At 34.9% G+C, this 19,394-nt stretch overlaps 2 protein-coding genes and 1 pseudogene across 3 annotated transcripts; 1 reads left to right on the plus strand and 2 right to left on the minus strand.

The window, feature by feature from the left end:
* Positions 1–440: 440 nt before the first annotated feature.
* On the plus strand, positions 441–4,892 carry LOC150037441 (pentatricopeptide repeat-containing protein At4g35130, chloroplastic pseudogene; annotated as a pseudogene). The gene is made up of 2 exons (XR_016528580.1): positions 441–3,111; positions 3,732–4,892. The product of XR_016528580.1 is annotated as a pentatricopeptide repeat-containing protein At4g35130, chloroplastic pseudogene (transcript).
* Positions 4,893–13,347: 8,455 nt separating this feature from the next.
* LOC150037442 (uncharacterized) lies at positions 13,348–15,108 on the minus strand. Its single transcript, XM_090312004.1, is given in 7 exon segments — positions 13,348–13,497; positions 13,588–13,695; positions 13,769–13,863; positions 13,941–14,183; positions 14,232–14,390; positions 14,393–14,513; positions 15,037–15,108. Coding segments are annotated over 7 exon segments (948 nt in total).
* Positions 15,109–15,469: 361 nt separating this feature from the next.
* On the minus strand, positions 15,470–17,151 carry LOC150037443 (uncharacterized). The gene has a single exon (XM_090312005.1). It carries the CDS (start codon positions 16,391–16,393, stop codon positions 15,470–15,472), a length of 924 nt encoding a protein of 307 aa, XP_090168131.1. The 5' UTR covers positions 16,394–17,151.
* Positions 17,152–19,394: the final 2,243 nt, after the last annotated feature.

Here is a 19,394-nt window from a genome sequence, read left to right on the forward strand (position 1 = left end):
ACTCTATCCATTGCTAGAGTTTGCATTGTTTCGATCCCTATGATGAGGCTCTCCGAAGGGATGGTCACTCTAGAACGACACACAGACAGATCATAGGAATCTCACGGTGTAACCTAATGGAGGAGACCATGGGATACGTTGACACCCGTCCCTCTTACTTACTATGAATACTTTCCCCATTCACCTTGTTATTGACCTATGCAAATACTTTTTGAAGAAGGTCGCGTCTAGGACGACACGAAGCCGAACATGAATCTCACGGTATTAACTAAGGATGTGAGAGTTGGAATTTTGATATATCGTATATACTAATTTCCTCCCATTAGAGTATTCTAATATTTTATTAGAATTTTATTATATTTAATTAAAACTTGACTAACAAATTTATGTAAATTCTTTAAATTTGCTCAATATAATATTTATATTGAATAATTATTAAACATCTTCCTCGGATAATAGGGAGAGGGATCTTGTTGCGAATATTCAACGGGATCCCTCGCCGGTAGAGGATCGTTCTCGGTTGGCTGTATCTTTCTCTGGTATCGTCGCATGGCGGTCTGACACACTCACCAAACAATTTTCTTCTTCATTTCTAACGTTTTTTATTCAAGAAAATCAAAGCTAAGCATCTCTGTATTCTGCCTTTGCTCTGTTCTCGTCATTTTCATCACACACCATTCCCTTCCATTCCCATGTCTTCCCACGTTTTCTCTTCTCCTCCAGCCCTCTTAAACTCCCTTCTTTACTCTCCCCCCATTACCTGAGAACCATTCACTTCTCACAGCCCTTTCTTATACAAAACCCTTCTCTTCTTTTACAATCATGCCAAGACCTTTCTCTTCTGAAGAAAATCCATGCCCATCTCATTCTCTCATCTGGGTTCGACACCGTCTCCATTGCCTCCAAGCTCATTCGCCTTTACGCCAACTTCAATGACTTTCCCAGTGCCGTCTCTGTTCTCAACGCTTTCCCAGACCCGGAACCCATGCTTTGGAACTCCATCATCAAGTCCCACTTCGACTCGGGTTTGTTCCTTTCTGCCCTTTTGTTGTATAAAAACATGAGGGAGGTGGGAGTTGAGCATGATGGTTTCACGTTTCCGATTCTTAATCATGTTATTATGTCGATTTGGGTTGATGTACTCTATGCGGAAATGGTCCATTGTGTTGGAATTCGAATGGGGTTTATTGCTGATTTGTATTTCTGTAATACCATGATGGAGGTTTATGGGAAATGTGGGTGTTTGGTTTATGCTCGTCATATGTTTGATGAAATGCCTAACAGAGACTTGGTTTCTTGGACCTCGATGATTTCGGCGTATGTTAATGGTGGTGATGTTGTTTGTGCTTTGGATCTTTTTGAGGCAATGAGGAGGGAGTTGGAGCCAAACTCGGTGACAGCAATGGTGATGCTGCAAGCTTGTTGTGCGACTCAAAATTTTGTTCTGGGAAGGCAGCTTCAATGTCATGTGGTTAAGAATGGTTTATTGCTTGATATAGGTCTGCGGAACTCGTTTTTGCGAATGTATAGTCGACTGGGTGGGGAGGATGAAGTTGGAGTTTTTTTCTCTGAAATTGATTGCAAGAATGTTGTTTCGTGGAATATTTTGATGTCATTTTATTCCTCCGTGGGGAATATTTTGAAAGTTGTGGATATCTTCAATAAAATCATGGGTGAAGTTACACTCAGCATTGAGACATTAACCGTACTTATATCAGCAACTGCGACATCTGATTCCGGGTGTCTGATACTAGGTGAAAATCTACATTCCTTGGCAATTAAAAGTGGCCTTTATGATAGTATTCTGCAGACTTCGTTGTTGGATATGTATGCCAAGTTTGGGGAGTTGGAAAATTCAGCTAAGTTGTTTAAGGAAATCCCTAATAGGAGCATCATTACTTGGGGGGCCATGATGTCTAGTTTTATTCAGAATGGACACTTCGATGAGGCAGTTGAGATCTTCAAGAAAATGCAAGCTGCTGGCTTGAAACCCAGTGTTGGAGTTTTGAAACACTTAATTGATGCTTACGCCTATTTGGGAGCTCTGCAGTTGGGTAAAGCAATACATTGTTACCTTATCCGAATCTATGGATTGGAGATATGTAATACACACTTAGAAACATCTCTCCTGAACATGTATGGAAGATGTGGAAGCATTGCTTCTGCTAGAAAATGTTTTGACCTGATCTTAACTAAAGATGTTGTGGCGTGGACTTCCATGATTGACGTATATGGTGCTCATGGACTAGGTATTGATGCCCTCAATCTGTTCCATCAGATGATGAGTGAAGAAGTGGCCCCAAATAGTGTCACGTTCTTAAGTCTGTTATCTGCTTGTAGCCACTCTGGCCTTGTAAGCGAGGGCTGTGAAATCTTTTATTCAATGAGATCAAGCTTCGATATTAAGCCTGATTTAGAGCACTACACTTGTTTTGTTGATCTTTTGAGTAGATCAACAAGAGTAAGAGAGGCCTTTGCAATTATATTGAGAATGACAAATCTCCGTGATGGCAGGATTTGGGGTGCTCTTATGGGAGCCTGCCGGGTGTATGGAGACAATAAAATCGCGAACTATGCTGCACACAGGCTTCTTGAACTAGAACCCGACAATGTAGGCTATTATACTTTGTTGAGCAATGCACAGGCTAGTGTTGGGCAGTGGCATGAAGTCGAAAAGTTACGTAGTGTTGTGTATGAGAAAGATCTTGTCAAGAAACCAGGTTGGAGCTTCATTGAGTTAAATGGAACAATTCATGGCTTTGTTTCAGGAGATAGATCACACAACAAGACCAATGAAATTTATGATTTATTGGTATATATTAATAGGATAAAATAGGGCAGGGGTTCTGTTCGTCTAAGCTACAATAAGGGTGTCTAATTAAACCTGGAATTCTTTTTGCCTTTTGGCATCTTCACTATGTCATATGAAAGAAGGGAATATTGGTTAACCTCCGACATAACTATATAGCATTCCATGAGATCACGAGTGATTAAAGGACTAGTTGGGAGTGAACATTTGGACGTCTGAAAGTAATCAGAATAATAAATATTGTTTGAAGTTTGAAGCATGAACATATTAAAGGGAGAAGTCTAGTTAGTCATCATTGCAAGGTAAAATGCTTTTCATCCTCTAAATTTAAGCTTACGTGCATTGCTCTTTCACTATTCTCTAGTAAGGTGAATCATTTAGACTTACAAATGATATATCAGTTTTCATACAAAAAATCATGAATCTCATGAATGCCCCTTTCCCCCAGACTAATCTTTCAAGGTTCATGTTTCTGGTAGTATCTACGCTATGCAAATGTTTAGAGAAATTTGTTAAATTGTAGAAGTGAAAAGAAAACCATGTTCAGTAGATACGAGGATCCCTCACAAATTATAAAACATATTTATCTAGAGAACGGCCTGCCGCATAATGGTGTCATTTCTCTGCTTGGCAGTTAAACATTCCACTTTAAATAAACTACCATGGATTGACCTGATAATCATCACAACAAGTGAAAAAAAGTATAAGCGACTTTGGGAGAGTGAGTTCAAATTTCATTGTACCTACCTACCTAGGGTACTAATAGTCAAATACCTTGCAAGTTTCTAAGCAGCTAAATGTTTTATGGTCGAATGGTTAACCTGTAAGATTGGTCAAGTACTTTTGAGCTTACCCAAATGCTGACAAATGTACGAGTATATTACTGTTGATCTGTTACTGATTGTTTATTTTGTTTCTTCAGGTGATGGTGCTGTATCTAGCACAACTCTGAAGTTTGGTTTTGGGCACAGGCAAATAGTATGAGGTTCTTGGCCTGAGGCATAGCTTAGGAAGAAACTGGGTCAGGCAGAGCTGAGGTATCCCTACATTTACTTTTCTTGGGGGAGGGGGTAAGTTTGACTGAATTGTCCATTTCACATTGGTTGGGGATCTTGATCTGTTAGTAGAACATGTGGGCAGTACATATTTCAAATCTAACCTGTTCAGCCAAGCATATCAAATCCTCCTAGATTATCTTGTTCAACTTTGTAGCTCATCTATCTTCCTCAAAACATCTCCATCGTCCTCAAACACCTCAGCGAACATCAGTAGTCCAAGTATTAGAGTTTAGAAGTTGTGTAGAATCTATAAAATTCTGCAGAAATTATCATCTTCAAAAGCTGCTCTCGATGTCATTCATATGGTAGGCGTGTCTTGAAAAGGTCTCATCCATGACATTTCTATTTATTCAATATCTAGGCATCGGTAGTAATCCCATGCTTTTATTTTTTGCCATGTATTCACTTTGTCTTCTCGGTAGAGAGAAGAAGGAAGAAGGAAAGCGATTTCCCAGATTCATTTTATCTTTAGATTAAAAAAAAGTTATGAGGGTTTTCCCTCTAATTTATCCCCAAGTTTGTTAGAATGTAAAAATATCCACCTCCATCAGAGTTTCTAACTTGGCTTCTAATACTTGTGTTGGTGTAAAATCTCAATTTACAAGAAAAGAAATGTTACATAAACTTAACATACAACATAGAAGATCCAAAACATAGGCTTTAGTGAAATCATCCTCCAACCTGAAAAGTGAAAACTTCCTGTTCATTCTTTTAATCTTCTCTTTCAGTTCATTCTTCAATCCCTGTCACATTTTCTTTGCCCCTTTATCTCTATCAAGGGTAGGAATGAACTGAAAGTATATAAAGGGGCTTTTAAAGTTTCCACTTTTTGTCTTATGTTGACATCTTTCTAGCTCTATACCATAATTTTATGTTTACTAATAGATCATTGTTTATTATTATTAGGAACTTTAGAGATATAGATAATTAGGTTGAGAAGGGTAATACTTGCATGATTACATATCAAGAACAATAGCAATTTTACTCCCTGATCTCTTTCATATGAGAGAGTTCTCATTCTATCTCATGTGATATTTCTGGTCAGAAAATAAGGATGGTGACCTCATTTGCTATCTTTATGGACTGTGTTGTATATTAGTTCATATTCACATTTGATAAAGGGATTTGAACTTTTTGGTTTAATCTATTTTAGTTTTTGAACTGTTTTAGTTCTTGTCACCTAGCTCCACCAATACTCGCCTCAACCTGATTAATAGATCATTCAACTTTCACTTTCGTATGTATTTAGTAAGTTCTTGACATGCCTAAAAGTTTTAAAAATTATTTAATCGAATGATGTAAAATTGAATTCTATGTCTAATCAGATTTTCAATTTTTAATTTTGTGTTTAGTATATTTGAGATTTCAAAAAAAAAAAAAAAAAATTGAATAGGCTAGGACTTATTAAACACAAAATTATTGGATACAAGATTTTAAGTTTAAGGTTCCATTAGATATTTTTAAAAACTCAAGAATCTAATGGACACAAAATTTGAAATTTATCTGTGAGACCCTTTTAAAGTTGACAAAACATTGAAAGTTCAGGGATGTAGTTGTAATTTGAACATTAGAAAGTTTAAAGCGTATATTACATGTGTAAGTTGTATTTGGCAAGTGCAAAATATTTCCACACATTTTTTTTCTCCTTTTCTTATTTATGATTAACCTTAACTTGAAAAATAAAATTGTTTGTAGAAAGTGTGGCTGCGGAATTCATGTATTCTATTACATTGAGCCATTGTTATTTCCTTGGTTTAATTCTTGTACTTGGTCTGTAAACTTTTATATTTTTTTTGTTTTAGTTGCTAGAATTTCAACGGTGCTCTTTTTGTTCCTATTCTTAAATCTTTACTAATCATTAATGTACTGAGAATCTAAATTTATTTGGAAATCACCATCTTTTTGTGCCCTCGAGATCCAAGTCAGTGTTGACAAAGAATCCGAGATCCAAGTTAGCACTGACAAAGATCTCTTTCTTCCTCATTATCAATAGTGGATCAAAATTTAAAAGAGAAATTAAACGACTTTTGTTAAATCAGTGGGGAATATCAAACCATGAATTTTTTTACATAAGAAGATTATAATTGAAAAATGTTAGTATAAGGAATACAATTGAAAAATGCTGTCAACATGAACATAGTTCGAATTGATATTTGTAAAACTGATTCTGATCGAGAAATATATTAGACCGGTTGATTGAAGTCGATTTATCCGGTTTTGGTCGATTGGATCGGTTTTTCAATCTTCCTTGGTGACCTCTAATCTCAAAGATGATTGACATATATACCCAGCAAAGGGAAAAAAAAAAGGCAAACTTTCCCTATTACGAAGTTAACTTGAGAACATATAATGAGCTATTGTTGCAATTAGGAAGTAATGTTGGAAGCAAATTTTTTTTTTATATAACTTTAAAAATCAAGTCGGTAATAAGCATGTAATCCTTCTCTCAAGATCAAATGTTCAAATTTTCGTACTTTACATTTTTTTTTATGATAAATAAAATTAATACAGTTCAATTACTATTGAGTTAAACATAGTTCCACTCTACTTATATTTGTTCTAAAAGAAATACTGTTTATATGCACGCTGGTGCATCACTTCAGATTTCATGTATATATACAAATTTGTAGAAAAAGAAAAAAGAATCTGTTAAATGGAAGTCTAAAACTTCAATAAATGTTCTACTTTGACTTATTTATTTATTTATTTTTTATTTTAATAGGAACAAATAAAATGTACTCTGAATTAGACAAAATATATCAATTTTATTCTTAAATCTTTGATTTCACCAAATTAGACCTTAAACTTTGATATATTTACCTTAAATTTGAATTGCTATAATTTTGACAACTCTAGTTTCAAAAATTGTTTGATGAAAATATTCTTATGTGCATTTAATGAATATATAGATGTAAGGACAAATATCAATTTATATTCTTAAACTTTTGTGGTTGTATCAATTTAAACCCTAAGCTAATTATTGTATAATTTGAACCCTAAACTTTTGGAGTTGTATCAATTCAAACCTTAAGTTTTTACAAGTGTACCAATTTAAGCTCTATTATGTTTTATTTAGATAAACATTGTGTGAGACTTATAATTTTATCAATTAGATCTCTACACTTATACAAGCGAAGCAATTTAGATTCTCACTTAAGATTTATTTGAAAAATTTTCATCCAAATTTATCTTCATCTATTTTGTTAAATCGACATTTATAGAAGTCTACACACTTAAGAATTTATGCATTGACGATTCTCCAATATAATTTTAATAAAGGTTCTATATCGATTCATTTAAAACAATTCATGAGTTTCATTGAAAAAAATTAAATGTTTTGCTTGATATTTTTCAAGCTAAATCTGAAGGAAGGTATAAATTGATCCACATAAAAATTCAGGATTTAAATTAATATATTTATGTAAGTTCAGAGTTTAAATTGATACAACCCAAAATTGATGTATAATTAATATCGTCTTAGATAATAATGTAAAATTAATGAAATCTCAAAGAAAAACATCACTATTAGTTTGATATTCTTTAAGATTTGTGAGTTTCAAAAGACTTATTCAATCATCGGAATTGTGTATTAATTAATTAGACTTGATTTTGTGTGCTTGATTTGGTTTTTGAGTCAGAGTTATTAGTTTATGAGAAATTTTTACTTTGTTATTTTTATGTGGTAGGAACATGGTAACTTAGGGTATCTTGGTTAAATCCTTGATTTATTAGGATTAAATTAGTTTCCTTGATTGATTAGGATTAGGATTAGTTTCTTTGGTTCATTCGGATTAGGATTAGTTTCTTTTATTAAGTAGGATTAGGATTAGTTTGCTTTTTAGTTCTCTATAAATAGAAAGATTGTCTTTTTGTTTTGATAACCTTTGATTCATAATAAAGACTACTTTGATTCTTGGAGATTTTGTTAGCATAATTGCTTTAAATCTATATTGAATAGATAAACCTTAGTATCATTCAATGCCAAATTGTCAGGAATAACATACCGGATTCCATTGCAAAATTGATGACAATTACTGTCTTCCTCAACCAAAACTCTGAATGGCCTAATTGAGATCACTATCTAAATGAGATTCAAGAAAGACTTGAGTGCGTATTGTTTTGGTATATTGGGGACCATAACCCTAAGCTCTCTTTATATATTAGTTCAATTATGGTTCCCATTAAACCCTAATTAACTAGGAATGAGCTTTATCCATTAAGCCCATACTCAATTAGAAATTTAGGGCCCTAATTAATTAGATCACATAATATGACCCAATCTAAAAACCTAATGTGATAAATTATTAATCCACATATATAACCCATACTTTAATTAAACATATTATTATTTAAATATGTCTAACAATCTCTCACTTGGACTATGTCTGTGTACCTGATATAATTCAATCACATAAACTTTAAGCGTGCATAAACAGGTTATTTCAATAATAGAATTCCCCTTTAGTTCAATCAGATCCATCTCCTGTATTAGCACGAAATCAAGGCGACTTTTGTCACTACCCTTACAACTAAATCTTCCTTGATCACCAATTCCAATACATTCAATGACATAGATCGAGTATGGATGGATAGCATGGAAACTACATGCAAAGTGATCTAAATCATGCATGTTTCCAACTAGTTCAAATTCCTTAGTGAGATCATTCTTTAAAAAGAAAAACTTTATGCTAAACTGCATGCATGATAAACAAGTTCAGATAATAAAACATAAACCATTAACTTTATTCTATATAGAAAATAAACAATATAAGGTCAAAGAACATCCTCAATAACAAACTTTCACTAAACCATGAAATCAGAAAAGTGACTAACACCCATGTGAGCAACATGCTCATGAAAAACTTTAGGTGGTAAACTTTTAATCAATGGGTTTGCCGAGTTTGTTCCTATGTGTTCTATCAAAATTTGACCATTCTGAACTCTTTCTTTAACAACCAGAAACTTCACGTAACATGCTTTGGCTTCGTATTGTTTCTATTATTATTGGAATACATCACTGCCGACTTATTGTCACAAAATAATTTTAGTGGTTTTTTTAATGCCAACCACTATCCACAACCTAGTGACAAAAATTCGCAACCATATTCCATGATTGGACGCCTTATAACATGCTATAATCTTCGCAACCATGGTAGAAGAAGCCATAAGTGTTTGTTTAACACTTTTCCAAGATACAACTCCTCCAACCAACATGAAGATATAGCCTAAAGTGGATCGCGCAAAGTGTCCTGGCATCCAGCATAATGGGAATTAGAACACCCAATGATCTCCAAAACTTCTGATTTTCGATAAGTGTGCATATAATCTTTTATTCTCTGTAAATACCTCATAACCTATTTGGCTGCTTTCTAATAACTGGCAGAAATGCCAGTTATTATAAAACTTTTATTTAGAATAATGAGGGCTAACAGTTAGAAAATGCAGTGATAATACTTAGAATTTGTGAAAAATTGAGTTTTGCATCGATTAACACCTAAATCCTCACTGACCTAATATTATGCTGATTGATAATCAATCTGTCAATGAATAAAAAAACTGTCGCTCCATCCCCGCAGGGGCAGAGAACCCATCGCTGTCTCGAGATTTCGACCAGTCGCTATTCTATCGATTCCTTCTGATCCTAGAAAACGTCCGAAAAAACCTGATTCCGTGCCAAAGTGTCTATATTTGTATCTATCGCAAGAATCAAACGCATGCATTTGAAACTAACAATCGCAGACAAACACACGCGCTGAAGCCAGTCTACCACAAAGAGGACGTGGACGACAATCACATGCGTCTAACGCATGGAAGTTGCGGTAAACACATGCGTTTAACGTATGGAGAAAGCGGTGAACAAATAGAGAATGCAACCACGGATTGACAACCATAATAGAAGATCGCAAGATGGGTAGAATGCATTGATAACTTCAGCTGAATTCAGCTCGGACGCATACCTTGGGAGTATCAACAAGATAAGGTGATGTGACAATGCCCATACTGCAACAAAAGCAGCAGTGAACCATACCTTCATCATTACAGCTGTCGGCGTCCAAACTCTATAAATAGCCCTTGAGACCTTCATTTTAAGACATCCAAGCTTCTGTCTCAAGGCAGAAGTTTGTGATCACAGATGAGAGCCTGAAAGAGATTTCCAGTGAGAATTCTTCATCTCCACAACCTAGACCGAGTGACGATCGGAGCATTCGTTGGAGATAGAGCTCGAGAGAGACATCTCCACCATTCAATCATGGCACCACCGACAGCCTTGACGCAGAGTCCTTCATCTCCTGTCTAATCTCTGTATTGTATTAAATTTTAGCTTGAGATATTAAGATATTTTGTGATCAATGCAAATTTTCATTCCTTCATTGCCGTCTTCTTCATCATCTCTATCTTTATCATAGTTTATCTTCAACATTTATTTATCAAAGTCAATCGCATGCTTAATCATGTAGCCTAGAGATAGGATGCATGTAGCAACCCACCGAGAGGTGTGCTTTGTGCGAGTATAGTGAGTTAATCCTTTTTGCTTGGTGAAAGACTGTGGCAACGCCTGTCTATGGGATGCTGCATTGCTTGTCTATAAGATAAGTAGCCGCGTCCAACTGCCTGAGAAGGTAAGGGATGGAACGCACTAAGCAAGGTTTGTATTTTTCCTAGAGATAGGCACAATCTTATGCTTGACGCAATCATTCACTATAGAGATATAGTCATGCAGCTAACCACTGAAAGGTGTGATGTGTTAGTGCAACGAGTTGGGATTACTCGGGCGATTTAAGATAGTAAACATTACTACGTGTTATTGGTTGTTGTGTTTCTACTTATTCTCATTACAAGTCTTATATTGCTCAATCTATTTAGTTAGGAGTAGGAGTAGTGTGTAAAACATTTAAACCTTCTTCGCTTTATTTTTTATTCTTATTCATTGCCTCAAACGCATCACTTTACAAATATTATTGAGTGACAAGTCCCCGTGTTCGACCTTGGATTACCCGAGAAACTTGCGTTTGTGTTATACTTGGCGCAAGCATAAGAAAACTTGTGATAGGAATGCATGGTCATTGCATGCTAAGATTAACGCATCATCATTCCGACGCATGACCTCAGACGCATGGGAGCAAACGCATCAGTTATGTCTAACACATGATTTCATGTTCAAACCCATCCGTCCTTAAATGATAAAAATAAAACAAAACAAAACGCGTTCCTAAAATATCCCAACAAGTTTTTGGCGTTGTTGTCAGGGACTTGACAGCTAATGTTTTGTGAAGTTTTTGTGTTTTCGCAGGCACCCTTTCAATCCTAGGCATATTATAGATTGTATGATCAAGCTGCAAACAATATTTGAAGTATAGGCGATGCGTCGAAAGTCAAATATTGACCCCGAGATAGAAAGGCTACCTGTTGCATGAGCTGGAAGCAATCTTAGACGCATGTCAACCATCACAAGTCCAACAATTGCTGGAAGCTCCAATGGTCAGGGCGAGCCCTCTTGACTCAAACAGTTGAGAACCATCTCGTGCATGGGAGACTCCTTGCGGTGACAACACTCCAATTTCTCCAGGGACATCTTTTACTCTATCTTTCACATTGCTTTCTTAGTTTAGTTTATTATATTTATTTATTGTTATTTTGGATATGCGTCTGCTTCCTTGGTTGTGGTGCGTTTTCTCCTTGTAGGTGCGGTAATAACTCTCCTCGGTGTGCAGTTACAATGGAAGAATCCTCCACATCCTTCAAACGCATGGCTTCAATCGCATGAACTCCAACGCATTGTCGCATGCGTTATTCTACTTAAGGTTCTTTTTTTGTTATCTTTTATGCATTATCCTTTTGGAATTCTCCTTGTTTGACTGCGGTTCTTTGCAATGCATCTATAATGGTACAAATAATTCACCACGTCCTCTAACTAGTATCACAAGGCACCCCATACTTTTAATAGTTTCTTCAAATTGTGAAAGTCTATAGTTGTATTGTGTGTAAACCCTTACTCAAACATTTGTTATCACATTCCTATTAAGTTTGTTTTCAGCTTGCAGTGAGAACGCTGCTACCCTCTAAGTTTGGGGGGCAGTAGCGGTCTCGGAGAATTGCGTTCATCACATTGCAGACATTTCCTTAAAAAAAAAAAAAACTTTTGAAAATAACTCCACTGTCCATGCAATGAGGAAATCCATGTTGATAAGAGCTAAGTTGTAAAAGGCATTTACCCGTAGTTGGATGTTCGCATAACACACGTGGGGGCAAGCCAAAACAAAGGTAAATCGCCAGGATCGACGCATCAGCGCAACTCCTTTGTCTGGCGCAAGCCAAATTAAGCAAGATATGAGTTGAGTTGAATATGGAACGCCACCGAAGTTGGATGCCCGCATGACACACGTAGGGGTAAGAAAAAACGAAGAGCATAACCAGGTTCAACGTTGCATTCGATTAAGTAAACGCATTAGCTTGAATTGTTTTGAACGAACGCATTCTCATGAGCTGAACGCAAAATTGCGGAGAATGAATAAAAAGTTTTTGAGCAAGGGCTTGCCAAATTTCAACTAAGAAAAGATCTCTTTGAAGAAGCAGCCAAAGTAGAAGAGAGCATTGCAGCCATGGTTAAAGGTACGAGTTAATTATATTTTGAAAAGCTAGTCATTGCAAAGGAACGCCGGAAGGTGAGTTAAAAATTTCTTGAGTGTAACACATGCTTGAGGACAAGCATGATTCTAAGTTTAGTGGGGGGGGGGGGGGGGGTGATAACTGGCAGAAATGCCAGTTATTATAAGTCTTTTTATTTAGATTTTATAAGCCAAATATACGGATCATGTCTACATCGTTCATGTTATGCATGGCATATCCATTCAATAATTTGATAGTACCATTAGCGTTAGCATATTTAGAGGACTGGCTGAAGCTCTTAATTGGTGAATGATCCTACCATAACCAAAGTTACAAAAATTCAAAGTAGGAAAAATAATAAATAACAAAACTCATAAATTGAAAAGGAAACATACTTTTTTCTCGTCAACCATAACTACAAGTTCACGAGGCCATTTTACGAAGTTGCCCATTGCTTGCTTTAAGAACTCTATTTTACCTTTCACAGGAATTGGTATAGGCAAATCTTCTCCAATGACAATGTCAATCAGAACGTTAACAGTTAAGCATGACACATCATCATCAAATGTTGTGGCTACTGCAACAATATTATCTACAGTTCCTATAGCCAAGTGGTGTGGTGTCCCTTAACAAATTTAAAAGAACTTATGTCATGCATGGTTAAGCACGTACAATATGATTAAAATTTAAAAGTCAAAATAAATAAATTACCTCCAAATCTTCTTTAGACATCTTCTCAGTATCTTCTTTAGATGCACTTAGTGCAACACTTCCAACAGATGATTTGGACTGATGAGATTGTTTGCTGTGAGTTCTTTCTCTTGACATTTTACCATGTCGAACAATTTTTTGACTAGAGCCTCCTTCAATTTCTTAGCTCATAGAGGATTTTGATTTTACTAATTTGAAATATTGAGAATGGGAAACAAAATCACCCATTCCTCTAACACGTCCCCAATATTCTTTCGTACCTAATGCTTCATTGAGAACATCTTCACCTTCATGAACTTCAGCTAATTTATCCTGTAAAACATATTACAATTTTCACACAATATCTATATCATCTTAAACTTATATATATGTCATCTTAAATTTTGCATAATATATACTTACAATCCGATTGGCACATTCTCGAGTAACTTCATCAAAGTATTCATTATTCTTTCCTTTTCTTGCTTCTTTCCATAAAGTCGCCCGATAAGAAGGGTCATTCAATAGGTTCTACATGAACATACATATTTAATTAGCATAAACATAATAGAATAAAAGATTTAATTTAAGTCGAATAACTCACTAAGTCTTGGGTAAGATTCGCATAGCCCTTCCGAGAAATGTGGTGGTTATATACACATTTTGCACGTCTTTCTTTTTGAACACGACTGATTTTCTGTACAACAAATCTAGTTGAAGTTACCTATCAAAACAATGATAACGTTGACATGTAATTTATTGTGAATGACTTATCTCCCATTCTTCACTCAATCGTTCATTGACAAACGATATCCAATGATCTTGCTCTATATGAGAATATTGTCGGGGTGGAAATTGCAAGACCGAGGGTTCATCCTTAAATGGAAGTATGAACTTTTGAGTCAATGTTGTCTTGAAAGTCTAAAACTTCCTAGATGCAGACATTAGTATACAATGTTTGGACTTAGAGTCCACATTGAACGACATTTGCACAATGAAAAAAGTAGTTAAACAATAAACTAATAAACTACTATGCACATGAATTAAAAGTTTAGAAAACATACCACTACACAATAAAAAACTGTCTTTTAAATGGTTTGGAACTTTTTTCCAAGAATCATACGTTATAGGAATTTGTTGTCGAACACAAACTTCTATATAACTCTGCATCTTCTTTGCTCCAAATCCAACTGGTTGTCCATGTTCATTATAATCAATGGTCAGTGCCCAGATGTCCTTATTTGTGCCAACTCAGACATTGTAGTTGGGCCACATGGTATACTTATTCTACTATGTTTTTGTGGGATCATATTTCTATCATCCTCGTTGCTAGTTGTTGAAGTGTCAATCTGCAAAAAAAAAAAAAAAAATAAATAAAATAAAAAAAAAATTACTCACACAAAAAACATATAATCTTAATATTTAAATACATATAACCATAGTAAATACCATACCATGTTTAATACATTATTTAACAACCCATCGACCCTCACAATCATGTCTAATGTATGTGGATGTTGTATCATCAATCTCAGTAAATGTATCAACATTGGGCATTCTTTGCATACCTCCATAACCACACTCTTGTAGCATATCTCCTATTTCATCTTCATAAAAATCATCCTCAATTGTTCGTTGTGGAGATGTTAAAACAATTGACCAACCCGAATTTGCGGGGTCTTTTACATAGAACACTTGTTTTGCTTGGGAGGCTAAAATAAATGGATCTGATTTATGTCCAATACGATTGAGGTCCACAATAGTAAACCCAAACTCGTCTGTTTTGACTCCAGTTCTATTCTCAACCCAATTACATTTGAATAAAATAAATGATAATCCATGATAGTCAAGCTCCCATATTTCTTGTATTACACCATAAAAGGTCATATCTGATATGACGGGCCTTTTGTCCTTAGCACTAGAGACTTGCATTATGGTAGCCATTATACTAACTCCACTATTTTGAATCCTCCTTGTGTGATAGTAGTAACCATTGACCACCTAACCAGAATATTTTTCCACAGTTGGACAAGGTCCATTAGCTATCAATCTCAAAGAAGACGATATGGAATTTTTGGGAACTTTGAGAGCTAGTGCAACCTACGATATATTTTATAATATTTTAGTAGTTAACATTTAATTATACATCAAATAGTAGGTCTCTAGAGATTACCCGTGTGGACAACTACTGACTGAATGTATGATTATGCTCTTCTTGAAGCCACTTTCTACTTTTATTTTTACCAGGATTGAGCTTAGACAAAATATCCATATGTTGCCTATTATAAATGATAAAGTTAGTAGATTATTGAATAATCAAGTAACCTAAAACGAGAATAAGATTAAGATCTACATACTCGAAGTAAGGAAGCACATCATTTACATTTTGAATAACATAAAGATGAGCTTGATCCAACTCATCCTTACTCGGTCTGATAAAAGAAGCAGCTGACAATGCTTTATCAATATTTGAGTTCGCTGTCTTTGTTGATGAGTTTAGCCCAATAGAATTAACACCAGATACGAATTCAGAACAAAACTCTATAGTCTCTTCGACAATATAATTTTCTCCAACACATCCTTCTGATGGATTTCTATTTCGTACATAAGTTTTCAACACTTTCATGTATCGTTCAAAAGGATACATCCACCTCAAATAAACAGGTCCACAAAACTCAACTTCTCTTATGAGATGCACTACAAGATGTACCATTATTGTGAAGAATGATGGTGGAAAATACTTCTCTAAAAGGCGTAGAGTAACAACGATATCCTCTTGCATACCCTTTAACTGAGATGAATCGATCGCCTTGCAATATATAGCATTAAAGAAAAAGCATAGGCGAGTAATTGCAAATCTTACATGTTTGGGTAAAATATCATGAATGTCTACCGGTAATAATTGTTGTATAAGAACGTGATGGTCATACGAGTTAAGTCCGTAAAGTTTCAAATCTGTGAGCGACACTAAACTTTGAATGTTCGATGAATGGCCTTCAGGTGCTTTAATTTCTGATAGTACCTTACAAAAGCTCAATTTCTCAACTCGTGTTAATGTATAACACGTGGGAGGTAAAAAGAATTTTTTCCCTCCTACTTGAGGGGCTAACTCTGATCTAATGTTCAGCTCCACCAAATCTAATCGAGTTTTTATTCCATCCTTCATTTTACCAGGAATATCAAGCAATGTGCCAATAAGACTTGCACATACATTATTTTCAATGTGCATCACGTCTAAACAATGTCGCACGTCAATTTACTTCTAGTATTCTAACTCGAAAAGAATAGATTTTTTCTTCCAATAAGTTGAATGGCCATCTCCACTGTTCTTTTCCTTGATAGTTTTCTTACCAAATGAATATTGATACTTACTTGTTTCTGCAAGAATTTCTTCCCCACTCAATGGTTCTGGACCAAATTCTAATTCTTGTGCACCATTAAAAGCTTTCTTTTGTTTCCTATATGGATGATGGTGGGGTAGAAACCTGCGATGCCCGAGATATGCCATCTTTTTCCCTGTTAGTAAATAAGTGGATGAAGTATTCTCTCCACAAATTGGACATGCATGATATTCTTTAACCGTACAACCACACAAGTTACCATATGCAGGAAAATCATTAATGGTCCATAATAAAATGGCTTTAAACATGAAACATTGTTCTTCATATGCATCATAACGTTCTACCCCATCTTTCCAAAGTTTTTTCAAGTCATCTATTAACGGAGCTAAATAAACATCTATGTCATTTTCCGGTTGTTTAGGACTAGAAATTAGTGCAGTCAACATAAAATTTTTTCGCTTCATGCACAACCATGGAGGTAGATTGTACATCACTAACATCACTGGCCAACAATTATATCTACTACTAAGATCTCCATGTGGATTTACCCCATCTGTCGAAAGAGCAAGACAAAGATTTCTAGGTTCTGACCCAAAGTCTGGCCACAAATTGTCTATTTTTTCCATGATATGACATCTTTGGGATGTTTTAATAAACCATCTATTTCTTTTTTTTAGCATGCCACGTCAATAAACTTGCTGTTTCTTTACTTCGAAACATTCTTTGAAATCTTGGAATTGGGGGGAAATACCACATGACTTTTGCTGGGATATTCTTAGCCTTTTCCTTTAAATTTTTTTGAAGCTTCCATCTTGACGTACCACAAATGGGGTATACATTTGCATTAGAGAGTTCTTTTCTAAACAAGCAACAATCATTTCTACATGCATGAATCTTCTCGTACTTCATTCCAAGAGTACCCAACATCTTTTTTGCTTCATAAGTAGAAGTTGGAATTTCATTAGGACTAGGTAATATGTCATGAATTAATTCCAACAAATCAGTGAAACTCTTATCGCTCCATCCAAATTTAGCTTTCAAATTATGTAACTTTACCAATGTAGATATTTTCGAAAAAGTTTTACAATTTGGGTACAGTGGTTTCTTCGCATCATCTAATAATTCTTCAAAATTATCGGATTTTCCACTAAAATAATTATTGTATGTAGCCTCAAACATTCCAATTGTGTCATCAACATCAACATCATCCTCATCAACTTCGTCTCTTTCCCTAGTAGACACATTTTCATTGTTTCTCTTAATCGGTAATGATTCACCGTGAAAAATTCATGTCTGATAACTTTGATCTATACCATTAAAAAATAAGTGATGTCTTATTTTGTTCACATTTAGAGTCTTTGCATTCACACACTTCAAACATGGACAACTCACGACATTCGGTATATTTGAATGTTGTAGACCATTTTTAATAAACATCTCGACCCCTAAACCATACTCAGTTGACATTCTATTCATTTTCATCCATGACTTATCCATGATTGTAAAATATGCAACTTAATCTACAAATAATAAGAATAATGATAATAATAACAAGGAAAAATTTAAAAGCATAAAATTATGATTGTAAAATATGCAACATCAACAAATTTAGAACAAATAGACTTTTAAGATAAGCATCTTATGAATATTATCTTGTACTTGTTATTAATGTTGTTATGAAGTCCTTTTTGTGTTAGGTGCACCTTCTCCACTTGTCAACCTTCTTAAAACATGTCCAATGCAATCTTCCTATCTTCCTTCCAAATCCCCAAGAATTAAAATTTAGCTTTACACGTCAAACTTGAACCTAACAAATAAAAATTTTCACTCAAAATCATTTCATTATTGCTCAAATGAGTTGACTTAAAGATTCTAATTCAACTACTTTCCAAAAGAACCTTACTCTGAAATAGTTTAATTCTTATCTCAATTTAACATATGCAAACAATGAATCAACAATCCTAAAAAGAAAGTCTAAGAATTTATACTATCATGTAATCTTTGCCCAATAATGGAGGGCTTGAGGATAATTTGCTATCATGAACCTGCATATAAGAATCCAGAATCTTTCTAAAGAAGAAAAATACCTTATTTTTTCATAGATTTATATATCATGATGGTATTTTTCAATAATTCACAAATAGGGAATTGAAGAAACTATATCTGCAATTGTTAATTTGGAGATCCAATGGAAAAATGTCAAACTATTATAGCAGTTGTACAACTGGAATTTTTTGAGAAAATGAAGAAATTGAATCTGGCTCAATTAAATTTGAAATGAAAAAATGCTGATTGAATCTTCAATAATGACCAAACAAAGATGACCTATATGTGAAAATATTAATCAATGAGATGCTTGAATAATTCTAAAGAGCAGAGTTATTATTTGTCTCCTACCATTTTCTTATATAAACAAGATAGAAAATATTGGCATTTTCTTATATAAACAAGACAGAAAACACTGTTAACACATTAATGATAGAGAAATGAATACCGAAGATCAATATAAGCCAGTAACTGAACAACAAACATTCACGACAATAATATTGGCAAAAATAACTATTGAAATCTAAAGAAATGAATACCAACGGCAACGGCAAACGACTACACAGGTAGAGACAACCCACGACCACAACCACAAGGAATAGCAACGACAAACGACAGAGACGACCCACAACCACAAGGAATAGCAACGACAATGACAAACAGCTACAGATCTAAACATTGGCAGAGACGACCCAAGACCACAAGGAATAGCAACGACAACGGCAAACGGCTACAAATATGAACACTGACGCGATGGAGACTGACAATTGGAGACTGACAGACGGACGGCGGACAACCACGGACGGACGGATGGACACGTTGATTTGCACGGCCAAGGAGAGA

Source organism: Benincasa hispida, chromosome 3 (assembly GCF_027475165.1).
Source record: "Benincasa hispida cultivar pf3 chromosome 3, pf3_genome.v1.1, whole genome shotgun sequence".
NCBI classification, from domain to species: domain Eukaryota; kingdom Viridiplantae; phylum Streptophyta; class Magnoliopsida; order Cucurbitales; family Cucurbitaceae; genus Benincasa; species Benincasa hispida.